The sequence below is a fragment of the Mesocricetus auratus genome, unplaced genomic scaffold (assembly GCF_017639785.1).
Source record: "Mesocricetus auratus isolate SY011 unplaced genomic scaffold, BCM_Maur_2.0 Super-Scaffold_100010, whole genome shotgun sequence".
Taxonomy (NCBI): domain Eukaryota; kingdom Metazoa; phylum Chordata; class Mammalia; order Rodentia; family Cricetidae; genus Mesocricetus; species Mesocricetus auratus.
In genome coordinates this window covers 62623334-62639918 of record NW_024429194.1, presented here as the reverse complement: position 1 = coordinate 62639918, position 16585 = coordinate 62623334, and the positions used below count along the sequence as shown (strand labels likewise).

General features: G+C 53.1%; 1 protein-coding gene across 1 annotated transcript; it reads right to left on the bottom strand.

Moving 5' to 3' along the window:
• Positions 1-220: 220 nt before the first annotated feature.
• On the bottom strand, positions 221-10370 carry Smug1 (single-strand-selective monofunctional uracil-DNA glycosylase 1). Its single transcript, XM_005066938.4, has 4 exons — positions 9988-10370; positions 8719-8884; positions 2438-2739; positions 221-1457 (listed from the first exon to the last, which is right to left on the bottom strand). Exons 3-4 carry the CDS (start codon positions 2726-2728, stop codon positions 903-905), a joined length of 846 nt encoding a protein of 281 aa, XP_005066995.1. The 5' UTR covers positions 2729-2739; positions 8719-8884; positions 9988-10370; the 3' UTR covers positions 221-902.
• Between the last annotated feature and the right edge of the window lie 6215 nt (positions 10371-16585).

Sequence of the window (16585 nt, the reverse complement as noted above, 5' to 3'; positions counted from 1 at the left end):
CTCCTGTCTCTGCCTTCCAAGTGCTGGGTTTAAAGACATGAGCCACCACTGCCTGGCTGAAGAAGGTTTTAAAAAAAAGTTCACAGGCCTCACAGGGGAGAAGGGAATGAAAATCTAGACCTTTCCTAGTCTACCACATAGAAGTCTCCCTCAGATCCAACCTTGGCCTCCCTGAGTAAATTACATTTTCATTATTTATTTATTTATTTTTGAGACAGAATCATCTAAATTTATTTATTTTTGATCATCTTGCCTCTGAGTGCCGGGATTACAAGGGTGTACCAGGACACCTGGCTAAGAAGTTCATTCTCGACATGATGTCTGTCCTGGTTCCTGGGAGGAGAGGAGCCAACTAGAGGGAAATGTTCTGTGAGCATAAGTAGGGCTCCTGGCAAGACTGTCCTCTGGTTGGGGAGGGGGGTGTGTGGAGAGGACAGGTAAAGGGAGGTTGGACTCTATCAGTACACTTAATGCATGTGTGGCAACATCACACTGAACCCCACCAATATGTACAGTTAGTGTCAAAAACAGGCTGAGGTAGATCAGTGTTTGCTTTCCTAGTGTACACGAGGAAAATAAAAAAGAGGAAAGATTAAAATTAAAATTATCTTTCCTCCAAAAATTCAAATACGACCTCAGGCATCCTATCTGGGGCCCTCTGCACACACAGGCTCCCAAGGAAATGACGTGGCAGGTGAGTGCAGAGGCCCACCTTCTGCTGAGCTGCGCAGTACGAGCCCCTGGAGACACAAGGGCCATGCTCAAGTGACGGGAAGACGGCGGGAGAGCTGCCCAGCCTGGGATCAGCGTCTGCCTGGCCATCCGAGGACAGTCCACAGGGCTGAAAACGTGACCTCCACCGGGGAGGCCAGCAAACCCTGCGTGTATGCAAGACTGGGTGTCTAAGGAGTACTAGGCCTGGCTGGGCACTCACCGGTTAGCAGAGGCAGGAGCCCCAACTCTCGGAGTCTTTCCCTGGCCGCTGCCTCCCAGCCCTTGTTGGCCTGTGGACTTCGAGGGGAGGGATGCAGGAGCCCCTCCACCTGCACCTCGGGGCTCAGCCCTGCCAGAGCTCTTCTCGCCCGCTGCTCTGCAAGCCGCCCCACTCCCACTACCAGCCGCACCCCTAGAAGCTGAACCTGCCGGCAGAGGGCTGCATCGCAGATCGTCAGTAGCTGCTCCCGCTGCTTGGCCGGCAGCTCAGCTGGGGTTAGGTTTCTTCCGCTGGGAGCCAAGAAGAGCAGAGGACACAGATTGTGGACAAAGCAATGCCGGAAGAAGACATGGGGCTGTCCGCAGAGGGTCCGGAAAAGGCCCCAGAACCGGGCCCCGCTCACCTCTGACTGTGTGCACTTCAGTCCCAACACTGGTCGCTTAGGGTGCTCTTGGGGAGGGGTCAGCACAGAGCCCCCAATGCCCAACCAGTCCCGGACCACATTCACTTCCCCAAAAGGTACCTGTGGGGAACGAGGTAGACACAAGGGGATTCAAGCTGGAGATGACGATCGGGCTGCTGTGGTGGTCGCGCCCGCCCCCACCTTCACCTTCAAGTCTGTGCTACCCACTCCCCGCCCTGTGGTTTGCCCCTGTCAATCTGTCCTCCAGTTTCTCCCACTGTGAACTGTGGCCAGCAGACACTGTGTGCCTCTACCTTCTCCAGGCACTAGGACCTAATACAGGCAGAAAGCAGGACATCTGGCCCTACAGAGGGCATCATTCTAGTACTGGTGACAGACAGATCTCCCGAGACTGGAAGTTAGCCGTGTGAAAGCAGACAGGACAGGCTGACCACTGATCTCTGGGTACCCTCCCAGCCCCAGGCCTCAGGCTGTCATTTCCATCGATCACCATTGATCACCTTTCATCACTCAGCTGGGGTCAATAAAAGCGATTGAGCCTCCTGCCCTGAGGCTTCCTTACCTCCCCCACCTGCAAGGCACCCCTACCGAACAGCAGTCACTCAGCCTGATCCCTAAGGGAAAGCCGGCTGACCTGCCACTGACTCTGTTAGGAACCTTTTGGAGACTCAGGGACTTGCCACCAGAATGCCCGGCAGCTCTTAAACCCCTATCGCACCCCCACCCGGTCTTCCTGGTGGATCCAACAGTCCCAGCCCCTCTCCTGACTCCAACCACTCTAGGGACAAGGGAGATCCGGCAAGGTAAGGTATAGGGCAGGATGGCGGAAGGGAGGGCTCTCAGAGGCAATTAGCAGAGAGCTCACAGGGGAAACGGAACTACCATTAATGTGCTTGGTTAACTATGAACAGAGAAGCAGGGAGAGTGCTTGAGACCACAGGAGCCAGTGCATGTCTTGCAGGGAATGGATGGGGTGGGGGACCCACCCACCTCCCAGCCAATTGCATGTTCTTCCTCCACAGCACACCCAGGCAAGCCTCCACCTCAGAACCGCCCACCAGAGGAAGACAGGCCTTTACCCCAGTCTGGGCCATGCCAAAGGGTCCTGGGTTCATGCCCAGGAAAAGCACTTCCTTGGGACCTTGACAGTAGCGAGTCACGTAGTAACTGTGCGGCTCCCAAGCATAATCCACTGGGTTATAGATGACACCCACAGGCTCTGGAAACTGCAGCTGACGGAGTTCAGCATTGAGCCGAAGCTCCTCCTCCAGGAACCCCTTAGCCAAGCTTCCAGTGCAAGACAGAGGCTCCATCAAGGGACCTGCAGGTTCACTGGTAGGCCCGGGCAGGAAAGTCTGGGACACAGCCATGCCGCTGTCACCTGGGAAAGAGGTATACAGAGTTTCCTTCAATCTCAACTCAGAGTCAGGATCTGTACTAGCCAGGGGCTCTCACTATCATTTCCTGGCTCACAAGAGACCTTTGGAAGCCCTGCCAGTTACTACAAGCTCATTTCTGGTAATGAAGGGACCTCTGCTCCCACTTCCAGAGTCCTCCCTCTTTCTGATACATCAAGCATCCTACATTAGTCACTCGTCTTGCTGCAACAAGGTACCTGCAAAAGCAACTGAAGAACCATTCATTTCAGCTCTCACAGAGCACAGTTCACCAGGGTGGGCTGTGGCTGCAGGAGCATAAGGTAGGCGACCACATTGCAGCCACAGCCAAAATTCAGAAAGCGATGAATGCCTGTATTCAACTAGACCTCCCTCTCCCTTTCCCTCCCCCCCCCCCTCCCCATCCCTCCCACCCACAGACTTTTATGAGACAGGTTCTCACTATGTAACCTTGGAATGTCTAGAACTCCATATGCTGACCAGGCTGGTCTTGAACTCAGGGTTCCTCCTGTCTCAACCTGGGATTAAAGGTGTGTGTTACCACACCAGGCTAGTTTTTATGTCAACTTGACACAAGCCAAAATCATGTTGGAAGATGGATCCTCAATTGAGAAACTGCCCCCACCAGATTGGCCTGCGAGTGATGACTGATTGGGGGGGGGGGGCCTCGGCTCACGGTAGGCAGTGCCCTCTGGGCTATTGATCTCGAGAGCTAAGAAGGCAGAGTGAGCAGGCCGTGGGAACAAGGCAGTAAGCAGCTCCCCTCCGTGGCTTCCGCATCAGCTCCTGCACTGAGTTCCTATTCCGACTCCCTTTGATGATGGTCTGTGATGAGAAACAGCATGCTAAAACAAACCCTTCCTCCCTGCTTGCTTTTGGTAATGGTGTCTTATCCTAGCAACAGAAAGCTAAGACAGCCCAGGGCCCCCATCCCATGGGGTGGTACCACACTCTCAAGTTTAAGTCTTCTCACCTCAGCTAGCCTAATCTAAAACCTTCACCCACATGCTCAGAGATTCATCTTCAAGTGATTCGAGGTCCTGTCAAGGTGGCAAGCAGATATTAACATAACAGTGCCCCACCCCAGGCCTTTCACCGGTGAGGCCTGAGCAACTCATTCTCAGGCCACACAGAACACATGTTTTCTTCTTCACTTTCTATTTTCTTCCTCTTTCTTCAGGGTTGAGGGTTAAACCTGAGTTCTTGGCCATGCTAGGCAAGTGCTCTACCTCTAATCTATAATCTTAACCCCTTTTGCATTCAGGTGGTGGGCAGTACGTCTCACTAAATTAGTCAACCTGGCCTTGAAATAACCCTGTAGCCTCGGTTGGCCCTGAACATGTGATGCTGTTGCCTCAGCCCCTGAAATAAGTGAAACTCAGCCTACATAAACAGGCATGGCTACATAATAGATTTCTTTTCCCTCTTTTTGGGAGGGATGAGATACATTTCATTTCTTTAAAAAAATTTTTTGGTTGAAGCATGGTAGTAATGCCTTTAATCCCAGCACTTCAGAGGCCAGTGAATCTCTGTGAGTTTGAGGTCAGCCTGATCTAGACAGTGAATTCCAGAACCACCAGTGCTATGTAGGATACATACCTTTAATCCCAGCACCAAAGAGGCAGAGGCAGGCAGATCTCTGAGTTTAAAGCCATCCTGGTTTACAGAGTGAGTTCCAGGACAGAAAGGTCTACACAGAGAAGCCCCCCAAAAAAATCAACCACCCCCCAGTAAAGAAAAAGATTTACTTTCATTTACATGTGTGTGTGTGTGTGTGTGTGTGTGTGTGTGTGTGATTGGATTCCCCTCGAGCCGGAGTTCCAGGAAGCTGTGAGCTAAGGTGGGTAATGGGAACTAAATTCTGGTTCTCTGCAAGAGCAGTGCATGTTCTTAACCACTAGGTCAAATCTCTGCCTCCTCCTTATCTATTTATTGAGATAGGACCACATGTCACCCAGACTGGTCTCAGCTTGCTATGTAAACAATGATGGTCATAAACTCCTGATCCTCCTGCGTCTGCTTCTCTTTCCTTCTTTCTTTCTTTGTTTCTTTCTTTCTTTCTTCCTTCCTTCCTTTCTTTTTTGAGACAGGGTTTCTCTTTGTAGCTTTGGAGCCTGTCCTGGCACTTGCTCTGTAGACCAGGCTGTCCCCAAACTCACAGGGATCTGCCTGCCTCTGCCTCCCGAGTGTTGGGACTAAAGGCGTGTGCCACCACTGCCTGGCAAACAATTTTAAATTACATTTGCACATATTTGTGTGTTCATGCATGTGTTTAGGGACACATGTGCCATGACACACGTGAGGCCAAGTCACAGAAGCCTGTTGCCACTGTCCACCATGTGGGTGCTAGGGATTGAACTCAGTCTTCAGGCTTGGTGACAAACACCTTAACCTACTGAGTCATTTAGCTGGTCTGTCTCCACTTCTTAAGCGCTGAGATTAAAGCCTGCACCAGGCCAGGCTACACTGTCAGGACACATCTACTGGCATCCTTTCTCTCCAATGTCATCCTTAATAAAGCCAGTCCAGTCAGGATGAGCTTGTCCTGGAGATACTGTGCTGACAAATGAGGTGCACAGCCACAGCCCAGAGACTTGGGAGGGCTAATTACAGCAGCTTCCAGGTGGCGAGCAATTGCTCTCCACCAGGTACACCTCATTGATCTTCATAACAACCCCATGAGGTGGGTATTATTGCTCCCATGTTACAAGCCAGGAGACTGAGGCTTAATGAGATCAAGCAAGTTGCCTAGGGTCATGCCGTTAGTAAGTAATGAAGCTGGGATTTGAACCCACACTATCAGACTCAAAGTTATGCCTTAGATGGTTTGATCAGCCACCCTACTTAATTCTACAAGCCCCTAACCCCAGCCCAGCTCTTTCCCACACTCAAGAATCCTCAGAGGTGAATAGGATGATTACCAGACTCTATGAATAGACTCTTACAAGCTATGCAACCATGGACAGAGCCTCTGGTGTTCACATCTGAATACTAAGGATAATAATGCCCACTTCATAAAGCTGCCTATGAATGGAAGAGGGGGAGGAACTCAGCAGCAAACCTTCTAAACTGCAACAGCTGTTCTCACACTGCTAAGCACACCCGGAGCTTGTCCCTGGCCATTTCACTTGCTTTCAAAGTGCTTCTCCTACCCCAACGCCCAAAACTTTGTACAGGTCATCTTTACAAACCCAACCAAATATGACTGAGTTAACCAGGCCACCCACCAGCGATCAACCAAGAGGGAGACCCAACACATCCAGTTCAAACTCGCCCTTCAAGATGCAGCTCAAACCATCTCCTTGGGGAAGCTTTGCTTCTTCAGTACACTGAAACATTCCGCAGAGCCCAGCCCCACCCTACAAGCCACAATTATAAAATGTTGAAGGTTTGGTCTCCAGCTGGTGGGCACTATTGAGAGACAGCTGAATAAATGAGGATGCTAACTTCATAGGCTAGTGGAATAAAGCCTAGCTGGAGGGAGTAGGACCTGGGGAGTGCCTTGGGAGCGTCGGAAGGGTGTGTTCTTGGCCCTGGTCCCTCCCTGCCCGCCCCCTTCTGTTTCCTGGCTAACATGAGCCCTATATCCACCTTCCCACCATGATGCTCTGCCTCAGTCCAGACCTGTAGCCATGAGAGGCCAAACAGCTGGGGACTGGAACCTCTCAATTGTGAGCCAAAATCTCTCTTACCTCTCTCATGCTGTTTTTCTCAATGAACTGCCTACCTCATCACACACGAGAAAGTTGGCTGCGAAGCCAAGGGCTACGTATCTTGAACAGAGTGATTTGGATGCCCTGGTGAGGGCTGAGAGCCATTGGGTGCTGACAGGCTTCTTCATGAATTCATCCTGTGCCTCCCCAGCCAGAGTAAGAGAGATGGGAAGCTCTACTCAATTCCCCGACACACATACAAGGTCCTAGGTTCAGGTACTAGACCCTAGGTACTCAACAGCCCCTGTCCAGCTCCAGCCACTTCCACCGTATCAGTCTTGTTTAAAGCTACCGTCCAACAAAGCCCTTTTTGTTTCTATCTTAATATGTTTTCAGACAAAGCCTCATTATATGGGCTATCCTGGAACTCAAGATGCAGACCAGAGTAACCTCAATCTTGTGACAGCCTTCCTGCCTCCACCCCCTGAGTGCAAGGATTACCTGCAGGTGTCACCACCATGCCAGGCCTGGAACTGATTTGTCCACATAGGCACCAGGACAGTCTGGAAAGCTGGCAGTGGTGTGAACTGGGGTTCCTGGGACCTCGCTTTGCACTTCCCTATGTGGAACCAATATTAGAAACAGCAGCACCGGTGGTGGCTCTCAGGTGCTGAAGACACACAAGAGAGACAAGTTCCACTGCTGAATTTTCAAAGTCCAGTCTTACACCACAGGCTAAAAGTCAGCTAAGCTGAATTCTAGCCCTGCCTTTATTTCTTAAAAGGTTCTTTCCCTTAACACTTATTTATTTGTTGAGGAGACCAGGCATGCCATAGCACACATGTGGTCCAAGTTTTGGAGAATGGGTTCTTCTACAGTCAAGGCTCTGAGTGTAAGGACTCGGGCGTTATGCTGGCCTGCCCCCGGCACCCGGAAGATTGCACTCAGGCAGCTCCCTGATAAGCTCAGGGTTCCACCAGTACTAGTCTGCGCACAGGTACAAAGGACCCCTTTAAAAGACAGACCCCACCCACCCACCCACTTACAATCTCTTCCCAGCTCTCTTTCCTGCTGTTCCCCTGGGGTAGACAGGACTTTTCCTGTCTCCCTCTTCTCTTCTGTCTTCTGTCTCTTTACCTCTTTCCTCCCCTAGCTTTCCCTTTCTAATAAAAGTTCTCACTAAGCTGTCTGCCTGATGTGTTTGTCCCCCACTCGGGTCACCCTCGTCTGCCGTGCAATCCTCCAAGGCTCCCCCTAGCGCTTTCTCAGGGTCACCAGGTTTGGTGGCAAGCGCCTACCAGCTGAGACATCTAAAAAGGTTGTCTTGCACAAGTCATTGTAAGTCTCTTCTCCACAGAAACCACGCATTCCACCAGCTGTCAACTTGTTTATCTTTTAAATAGTTATGAGTCCCTTACGTGTGAGTCTCTTGCTGGGGGAATAACTCCAAAATGAATAAAATGTAAGACAGGCTTTGGGTAAGCCATGAACTAAGAGAACAGACAAACAAGCTGAAATACAGTATAATCCAAGCTTTACTATCCCAGACAGAACTTTAATGGAGCACTAAGAGGAAGCCTAGCAGTCCTACCTAAAGTCACCAACAGTCATATGCTTAATAGGCTGATGCTGCAAGTCAGGGAAACCTCGTGGTTCAATCTCCCACATGCCTATAGGTCCTGCACTCAGGAGGTAGAGGCAGAAAGAAGGGATCAAGAGCATTCCTCCCATAGCAAGGCTGAGGCCAATTTGGACTACATGCAATTTTTCCTCAAAAAACAAAAACCCAGATGCTCAAGAAACGTGTCACACATTTGAAATTGCATTTAAAAGCAAACCTTGAGATACGTGTGGTCAAGGCTAGATTTCATACTCGTATCTGATCTATCTGAAATTAACTCCAAGAAGTTTAATAGAATCCAAGCCACACTGGGCTAGAGAGGTAGCTCCACAGGTAAGAGCACTGGCAGCTCTTACAAAGGTCTCGAGTTCAATTCCCAGCACCCATAAAGCGGCTCACAACAGTTTAACTGACTATAAGATCCAATGCCCTCTTCTGGTATGCAGATGTACATGCAAACAAAACACCCACAAGTAAATAATCCTAAAATGAAAACAAGAGTCCAAGCCACTAGCTATGCCCTGCTCCTTGTAAGCTCTCCAGGGATCCACGGGATTTAAACCAAAATTAGCAGCGCAGCAGAGCTCATAGGTCCCCCTTCAGGCCTCGGCGTCATAGCGCCGCCACCCCTCCCGAGGCCCCGCGAGCCCCCTCCGCCCCCGCTGAGATCCAGCCCCCTACTCTCTCACCTGCAGCAGCTCCCCATGCAGCTTCCGCTTCCTTTCTTCGTCGGGCGCAAAGGACACTGGAAGTCGTAGTCAACAGCACTTAAATTAGAAGAATGGCTAGCAGCGTCCGCTTCCGCCGGAAATGCCCAAGTCCCCGGAAAGCTCGATGAATGAGCTCCACGGGTCTCTGGGGATTGTAGTTTAATAATATGATTTAAATCAGGATGTCTCGGAAGTTAGAGGCCAGTTCATTCATAACAATCTGGACTCTCCAGCCACCCCTAATCCCTCATCCACTATAGACCCTTCCCAGTCCCCCTGCTGCCCTAAGCTATGCGACCTCCTCTGCAGCCCTCCATGGGCTGTGTGCATAACATCCAAGGAGCGATTTCTTGAATGCCCCACTCTTGGACAATGAACATCCCATTACCATTGGCGTCCAAATTCACAGCATCACCATTTTGACCTTGCTCCTCCTTTTGCCTTGACATCTGCCAGCCTATATCCTAGATTGGAGTTCTCCAGAGAAGCAGAACCAAAATCATTTTTCTATCTACATGAGGAGATATACTGCAGAAATATGCTCCAAGTCATATGGAACCTGCTGTCTATAACCTGGAGAACAGGAAAGCCCTCTGTGGTTTAGTCTGAACCTGAAATTGTTCTACAGAGAAGCTTCTGATAGAGACGTCAGAGATGGAAAGATCTGAGGACCAGTCTCCATGATGTCTGAAGGCAGAGATGGATGCCCCAAAGAGGCAGAATTGGAAGCTAGTATGGCTGGTGTGACCGCACATACTTGGATAGCTGAAGCAAAAGGACCACCCGTTGAGGGCCAGCCTGGGCTACTCAGTGAGACTCTATGTGTTTCCAAAAGTGTGGCCACCCAGAGTAACTCCTGCAGATGGTCCCCTCACCTCGGCATACCTGGCCAGCCCGGAGTGTGGGGGAGCAGGACACAGGACCACCAGCGTGTTCTAGTGGGCGGGCACCATGTGAGCACCTGGTCTGCTGCTCCTGGGGGAAGGGCGGTCCACTCCACCTGAGACTCCTCCCACTGCCTCACCCTTGGCAGTTCCCCACCTCTGCCCCCACCCCCAATTTCCAGTGTGAGGGAGCAGAAGTATCAGAAGTTCAAGGTTAGCCTGTGCTACATAGCATGTCTGACACTAGCCTGAGCTAAGTGAAATCTTGGTCAAAAAGGAAGAGGAAAGGGTTTGATGGAAGGGATTGACTGTAGGCTCCCCCACCCTTCCGGGTGCCCCTCTCCCCGACAATTGTTTGGCTTACCCAGCTCTTCCGGTTGGTATCTTGTTCCTGTTTCAGGGAAGGGTGTTGTTTTGAAACAGGGTCTCCTCTCATCTTTGCTGTCTTGGAATTCACTATGTAGACCAGACTGGCCTGGTCTCTAGACCAAATCTGCCTGACTCTGTTTCCCGAGTGGGATTAAAGGCCCACCCCAGCCCATTTGTTGGTCTTTACAGCCTCCTAAGAGCCCCAAGTTGGCCTCCAGCAGAGCAACTGTGAGTAAAGTGAGTAGCTGGGAAACACAGATCCTACAAAATTTCCCCCCACCGTCCTGGTATGGGGTGGCTCTTGCCTTTAATGCTGGCATCCTGGAGGTGGGGGAAAGCATCGCTGTGAGTTCCAGGCCAGCCTGGAGTACATAGTGAGCCCTCTCTCAAGAAGAAAGACCAAAAAAAAAAAAAAAAAAAAAGGTGCTCACCACCTAATGTCAACTTCTGTAGAACCGAATAACTCTCTGTGTCTATGAGTCCACTGACTCCTGGAAGCTGAGAGTGAGTCCCTAGGGAAAGAGAAACAGAGGTGCCGGTGGGCAGCTGACGCTAGCCCTGATGGCATCCAGCCATCCCCCAACCCTCTTCTCTTTCAGAAACTCTGGGCTTGGAGCTCTGCTAGAGTACAGGCATTTAAGAATGAGACCCCAAGATAAAAGGTGGGCATAGCCCTTCCCTAGCTGCCTGGCCCTCCAGAAGTCTTCAGGGGACGGGCCAACAGTGCTTGATGAATTGGGAGGCCGAGGAGACAGCAGATCCTGGCTGTGCCCAAGGGAGAGCTAGCCCTGGGCTGTGGAGCGGCCTCTGAGGCCCAGCGGCAGCTGCTCTGCCTGCCAGCGTTGTTCGGAAGGGTTAACTTGCTTTCTTGTTTCCTTCGGGTTTCCGCAGACTGCAGGGCCTGTGTTGGGCCACGAGCGCCATCTATCGGCCTCTGGATGAGCTCGTTTCGCCCCGCTAAGACTTCTAGGCCAAGCAGCCTTCCCTGGCCAAGGACCTCAGGCTGCACAAAGCTAAGGTTGCCAGGCCTCGTTGTTTGCCTCACTGGGTACCAGGTGTCACCTGGCCACCTCCCTGGGGAACTCCAAAGGACTTTCTAGAGCTTCTGTCCACGCTCTGACCTCCTCTCTCCCAACCAGGTCGTACATGAACGAACATTAACATGAAGCTGATAGTCCCAAACCAGGGCTAGATTTGCCGTCACGGTCTCCACTTACTAATGGGACCTCAGGCAGGTTACTTCACATTTCTGTGCCTCAGTTATCCCAACTGTAAAATGGGACAGTCCTTAAAATGTATCTCTTTCGTGATAAATTAACCCACAAGGTGTTTTATTAAGACCTGGCCCAGAGGGGCTGCATGGTTAGTCATTGTTGCTATGGCTACGGGCAGGCCTACAGGCAGATGCTGGGGCTGAGCACACAATACTAACCCACTCATCCCTGGAGAGTTCATTAGAGACCACAGCCTGCCTGGTAAGATTTGGGACTTGGAGTCTGGGCTGCAAAGTACCTTTCAGTCTCCAAATGTCAGGAGAAGATTGGGTGAAAGACCAGAAAAAAGAGGGGCTTGCAATAAATATGAAGGAGGGTGGGTTTAGCTCAGTGGTGAACTGCAAATTAGCATGCACAAAGTCCTGGATTCCATGCTAGTGTACACACACACACACACACACACACACACACACACGCACGCACGCACGCACGCACGCACGCAGACAGACAGACAGACAGACAGACAGACAGACAGATGCAGAAAGAGAGAGAGGCAATAAGGAAGAATTATCAGGCACATAAAATGTCCCCCCGCCCCGTACAGGTTTATGCATGCACCTATAATGTCAGCGCTCGGGAGACTGAGGAAAAAGGATCACAAATACAGCACCAGCCTGGGCTATAGACTCTCTCTCTCTCTCTCTCTCTCTATATATATATATATATATATATATGTGTGTGTGTGTGTGTGTGTGTGTGTGTGTGTGTGTGTGTGTGTATATATATATATATATATATATATCAGAGAAGGGGGCTGGTGGTAAGATAAAGCAACAGGCAAAGGTGCCTGCCACCAAATCTGAACCCACATGGCAGAAGGGAGAAGAGACTTCCTGCAAGCTGTCTTTGGGACTCCGCCTTCTTGGTGACACATGAGTACACATTCGCAAATAAACAAATGTCAAGCAAACACCAACCCACAAGAGGCCCAGCTTTAGGGCAGAGGAGGAGGGCAGACCCATTGTAAAGAGGAGGGGACCAGTGAGGGGACCCAAGGGCGGGTGTGAGGGGGAGGGGAAACTGCATCCCAGCATCCTGTCCTGGGTGTGAGGGGGAGGGGAAACTGCATCCCAGCATCCTGTCCTTGACTCTGGCTGAGAAGCCTCAAAGGTTAAATCCCTCCAGTTCTGCGGGGATTTAACCTTCTGTGGCTTGCCTTGTGAGGAGACTACAGTAGAAGAGGCTGCCTGCAGGTCCCCAAGCCCCATTCCCACCCCCCTCCCAGAACCGGGAGACAGGGAGTAACAAGCCATTTCCTAGTCTCTGTTCTCCATGTCTGCCTTCCTCTATCTATCCTGCAGAGAAATGGGTATATACATTTCCCCAAGGCGTGAGGAAGTACAAATGTGGGTCTCCATCGACTAAGGCTTCACTCTGACCCTTAAACCCAAAACCGCAGAGGTCAACTTTTGAGGTTGAAACCCACTTAACTGGAGGCAGGTGGCAGCTTCCTGGCTTTCCGGTTCGGTGTCCTCTACTCCTGGCTCTAGATGCCTGGGTACCCAGGAGAGGGGTGGGCGCTTTGCTTGCCTGGGAAGCAATTATCTATCAGAGGAGCCGTCAGCTCGCTGAGGCTCTCTTCTCACTAATCGGATTTCATCAGGGCCCCGGGCTGGGGGGAGGGGGTGCTGAGTAATTTGGCTTGATGCAGTAGTGGTGGGAGATGTCGGGCTAGGAGGCTGGGTAATCTGTCTGAGTGGTGTTAGAGTTGTCCAGAGCAGTTACCCTGAGGGGACCACACAGAAATCAGACAGACAGCATTTGGGGTGGGGGAACTGGCCCCCAGGTCTTGGATCAGAAAAATGGATGTTAGATTTCGATTTTGCAGACTGAGAATTGTCTCCTGCCACTGAGCTGAGCTGAGCAACTAGGAAGGGGGAGAAAGATGATAAACCGGGAAGCAAGGCCACAAAGCCAAGTGGAAGAGTGAGACCCAACATGTACACACGCACACACACACACACACACACACACACACACACACACACCGTCTGTGTCCACAGCCAGCCAGCCACAAAGGAAGACTTGAGGCCTCCAGTGATACTAGGAGGTCATACTTAACCCTGTCTGTCACCTGCTTCTCCCGCAGCCTCCCTGGGCCTCCCTTCCCTTTTCTGCCCATATCGCCCCAGTGCGCCCCAGTGTGGTGTCCTCCACCTCCCGGCTTCCCTCCCCCTCCTCTCCTCTAGTCCACAGTCTTAAGGAAGCCAGCAGCAGCAGCTGATCAGTGCTGAGCCTCCTCCCACACCTGACAGCGCAGAAGTATGTCCAGCAGGGCTCACCTCTCTCTCCCGGGTTCTTCCCAGGCCCCAATGCCAAGGCCCAGTTCTCCCCTCTTGGAGGGTTCCCCTCTCTTTGCCTGTTCGAGGCTGGTGACCCTTGGAAGCAACCCAAAGTTCCCTGTTGTCTGTTGGTGCTTGGTGCTTTAGGGGTCGTGGCTCCGCCACTCGGTGTGTTTCTGGATGGTGGCACTTGTTTCTCTCAGGGTGCAGCCAGGACTTTTGCCTGGTATATATAAATGTGTGTTCAGTCAATCCCTGTGCAGGGCTGGGATGGTGCCCAGAGGGGAGCCCTGGCTTAGCAGAGTCCAGGTCCTGGGTTCTACCCCCAGCAATGGAGGAAGAAAACAGCAGAGTGGGCATGGTGGCGCACGCCCGCAGTCCAGCCCTTGAGAGGTGGAGGTGGGACCATCAGGCAGTCAAGGTCATCCTCAGCTGCACAGTGAGTTCTATGTCCGAGACATTATGTCAAACACAAAGTGCCAGACCTGCGAGCTGTCTGCCACCTGTGTTCAGTGGCTCCCCAGGCTTCAGGGGAGGAGGGAATGCCAGAACCCTGGGCACACACTCCTTCACCTTTGGGGGAGGACACCAGACCCAAATCAGCCCACGGGGACCTTGCTTCTTGCTCTGGGGGTCAGCGGCCTCTCCTGCCACCCAGTACCTCCCTGTCCTCTCAGGTCGCTTCTCTGGGCAGGGGTGGCATCGAGAACTGTCCCACCCTCACCCCCACCCCGTTACAGACAGGTTGAAGCGGAGCCCGGGCAGCCTAGGCACCAAGAGGACCCGGATGCAAACCCGCCCCAGCCCTCGCCCAGGAGGGAGAGCACGCGGGAGCGGTGGGCCCCGCAGCCCAAGCCCGCTTGCATACATTTGCATGTGATTTGCATGTGATCAACTTCATGTTCAAAGCCTGCCCCTCTCCCCACGCGGGCAGGCCGCCCCGCACATCCTCCTGGGTGCGGCCAGGGTCCCCGCGCCCCCCGCGCTGGCCGAGCCGCGCAGCCGCGAGCCTCGCGGAGGATCCCAGCCCATTGAGGCCGCTGATTGATGGCGCTGCCCTCCGTGTGAACCCGCCTTTAATACCGAGGAAGTTATGAAACCGCCATACATCAGCGCCCGCCGCCCCGCCCGGCCGCCGCCCCGCCCGCCGGCTCCTCTTCAAAACCTCATTTGGGCTCCGGCCGCGGGGCTCGCAAGGAGGGGGGAGTGGGACCCCGCGCGCCCCCCACGGCTGCATCTCCGGACCCATTTAGAACTGCTGACATTTTATCTGTGTTCCATACATCACTCCGTCCCCAGCAGCCATCTCGCAGCAAGCGGCGGGGGGGGACGGCCGGCGTCCTGAGCTGAAGATGCGAGGAAGCCGCCGGGTGGAGGTGGGGAACCGCCGCTGCCTGCACACCCCTTCCCCACCTGAGAGCTTGTGCAGGTGTCAGTCTAGCAGGGGGTGTGCCCTGTACAAGTCCCTGCTGCCTTTTCCTAGGGCTAGGTTTTGTTGCCCATCCTCCTGATGAAAAGTATAGTGGTCATTTAACCTTTCTGTGGACCTCTTCTAATATTTGCTGCACACACGCCCCTTGCTGGGAAGTCCTTCTGAATATCTAACCATTGTACCTCATGCTGCATCTTCTTGTTTTGTTCTTGGAAGAGAGCCATGTCGCCTCTCGCAGGCTTTAAACCCTTTGTTACAAACCCCTAATAATAGTCCAACTACAGCCACCTGCCCACACTCTTGAGTTTTACAAACGTGATAGGAGGCAGACAGCTAGGCTACCCTAGAAATGGAAATGGAGATCCAAACTCAACAAGAAACGAAGCCAGAACCCAGGGCTCCCGAGGCAGAGCGCAGTGACAGACAGCGAGGTCTGGACCAACAGACAGCGAGCAGAGTAGGAAGGAAGGGGGATGGGAGAGAGGCGGGCAGACAAAGAGAAACACACAAAGCGCTGGACAGGCAAAGGGACTGTGGCTGGGGACAGGCAGACAGCCGAGAAGCCGAGACAGCTGCGCGTCCGCCGGCGGGCACGTGAGCGGGCCCTCCCGCCTGTCCATGTCACTCAAGGCTCTGCAGGAATGTGGCCAGGGTCCCTGGGGTGCTGCGGCTCTTGAGTCTGCATTTTCCTGCGAGTCCTTCCCCTGCCTCCGAGCTCACCGTGCCCGCCCTCCTGTCTCCCCTATCTGTGACCCTGGCCCAGGCCCCGCACCTCATGGCCTGCCCTTCGCCCCTGACTCAGGGAAGCAGACATCGCCCCGGATAAGCCAGTGCGGGAGGAGAAGGAGAAGGCCGAGGGCAGCTCGATTGCGCCCAGGTCCAGCCAGGCTCAGGGCTGGGAAGCGCGGGTGTTGGCTCATGCAGGCCCCAGAGGGTGGGTGTGGCCGGCGCATCCTTTGCATCTCATTTGCATGTCCGAGTTTCCTTTCCTCCCCTCGGACTCCGCAGTCCACCCCAGCCTTGGCCTTTAGCCAGGCCCCGGTGGCCGTGGAGACGTGAGGAAGGGCGGGCGGGAGAAAAACGCCCAGGGAGCCTGGAGGAGTCACTGCTCACCCCCGCGCGCACACCGGGACTCCAGGAGCCACCAGGACCTCAGGAGCCCCTGCCGAGCCCGGGAACCCTGGCTGTACGGTCTCAGGTCCTCTGTGACAATCCCTGACTCCCCACACACAGGGTAGCCCAACTGCAGCCAGCCTCCTCCATGAAGCTTTCTCTAGCTACACCAGCCCCGGTGCTGACCTCTCCATGCTGAAAGGCCCTTCTAAAAGTGTCCTGGTCTGGCCTGTCACCAAAGGGCGGCACAAGGCTTGCACAACGTATAGACCAACCTATGGTGGTCTCTCAAGTAGGACTGCCTTCCCCGCACGCCTGGTAAACTCCAGCGCATCCCTCAAAACCCATTCAACAGTCACCTCCCCTGGGAAGCTTCCCTGACGTTCCTCTTCAACACACAACTACCTCCAGCACCAGGCAGGGGCCACACACCCTGGGCAACCTTTCCGGAACACACCGTTTAGAGATGCAGCTCCCATCTCCTAAGCATAC

Coding starts and splice junctions, on each gene's coding strand:
- Smug1 (XM_005066938.4), bottom strand. CDS start 2,728: ATGGCTGTGTCCCAGACTTTCCTGCCCGGGCCTACCAGTGAACCTGCA. Junction 1,458..2,437: donor TTGGCATGGCCCAGACTGGG/GTAAAGGCCTGT, acceptor CGTTCCCCACAG/GTACCTTTTGGGGAAGTGAA.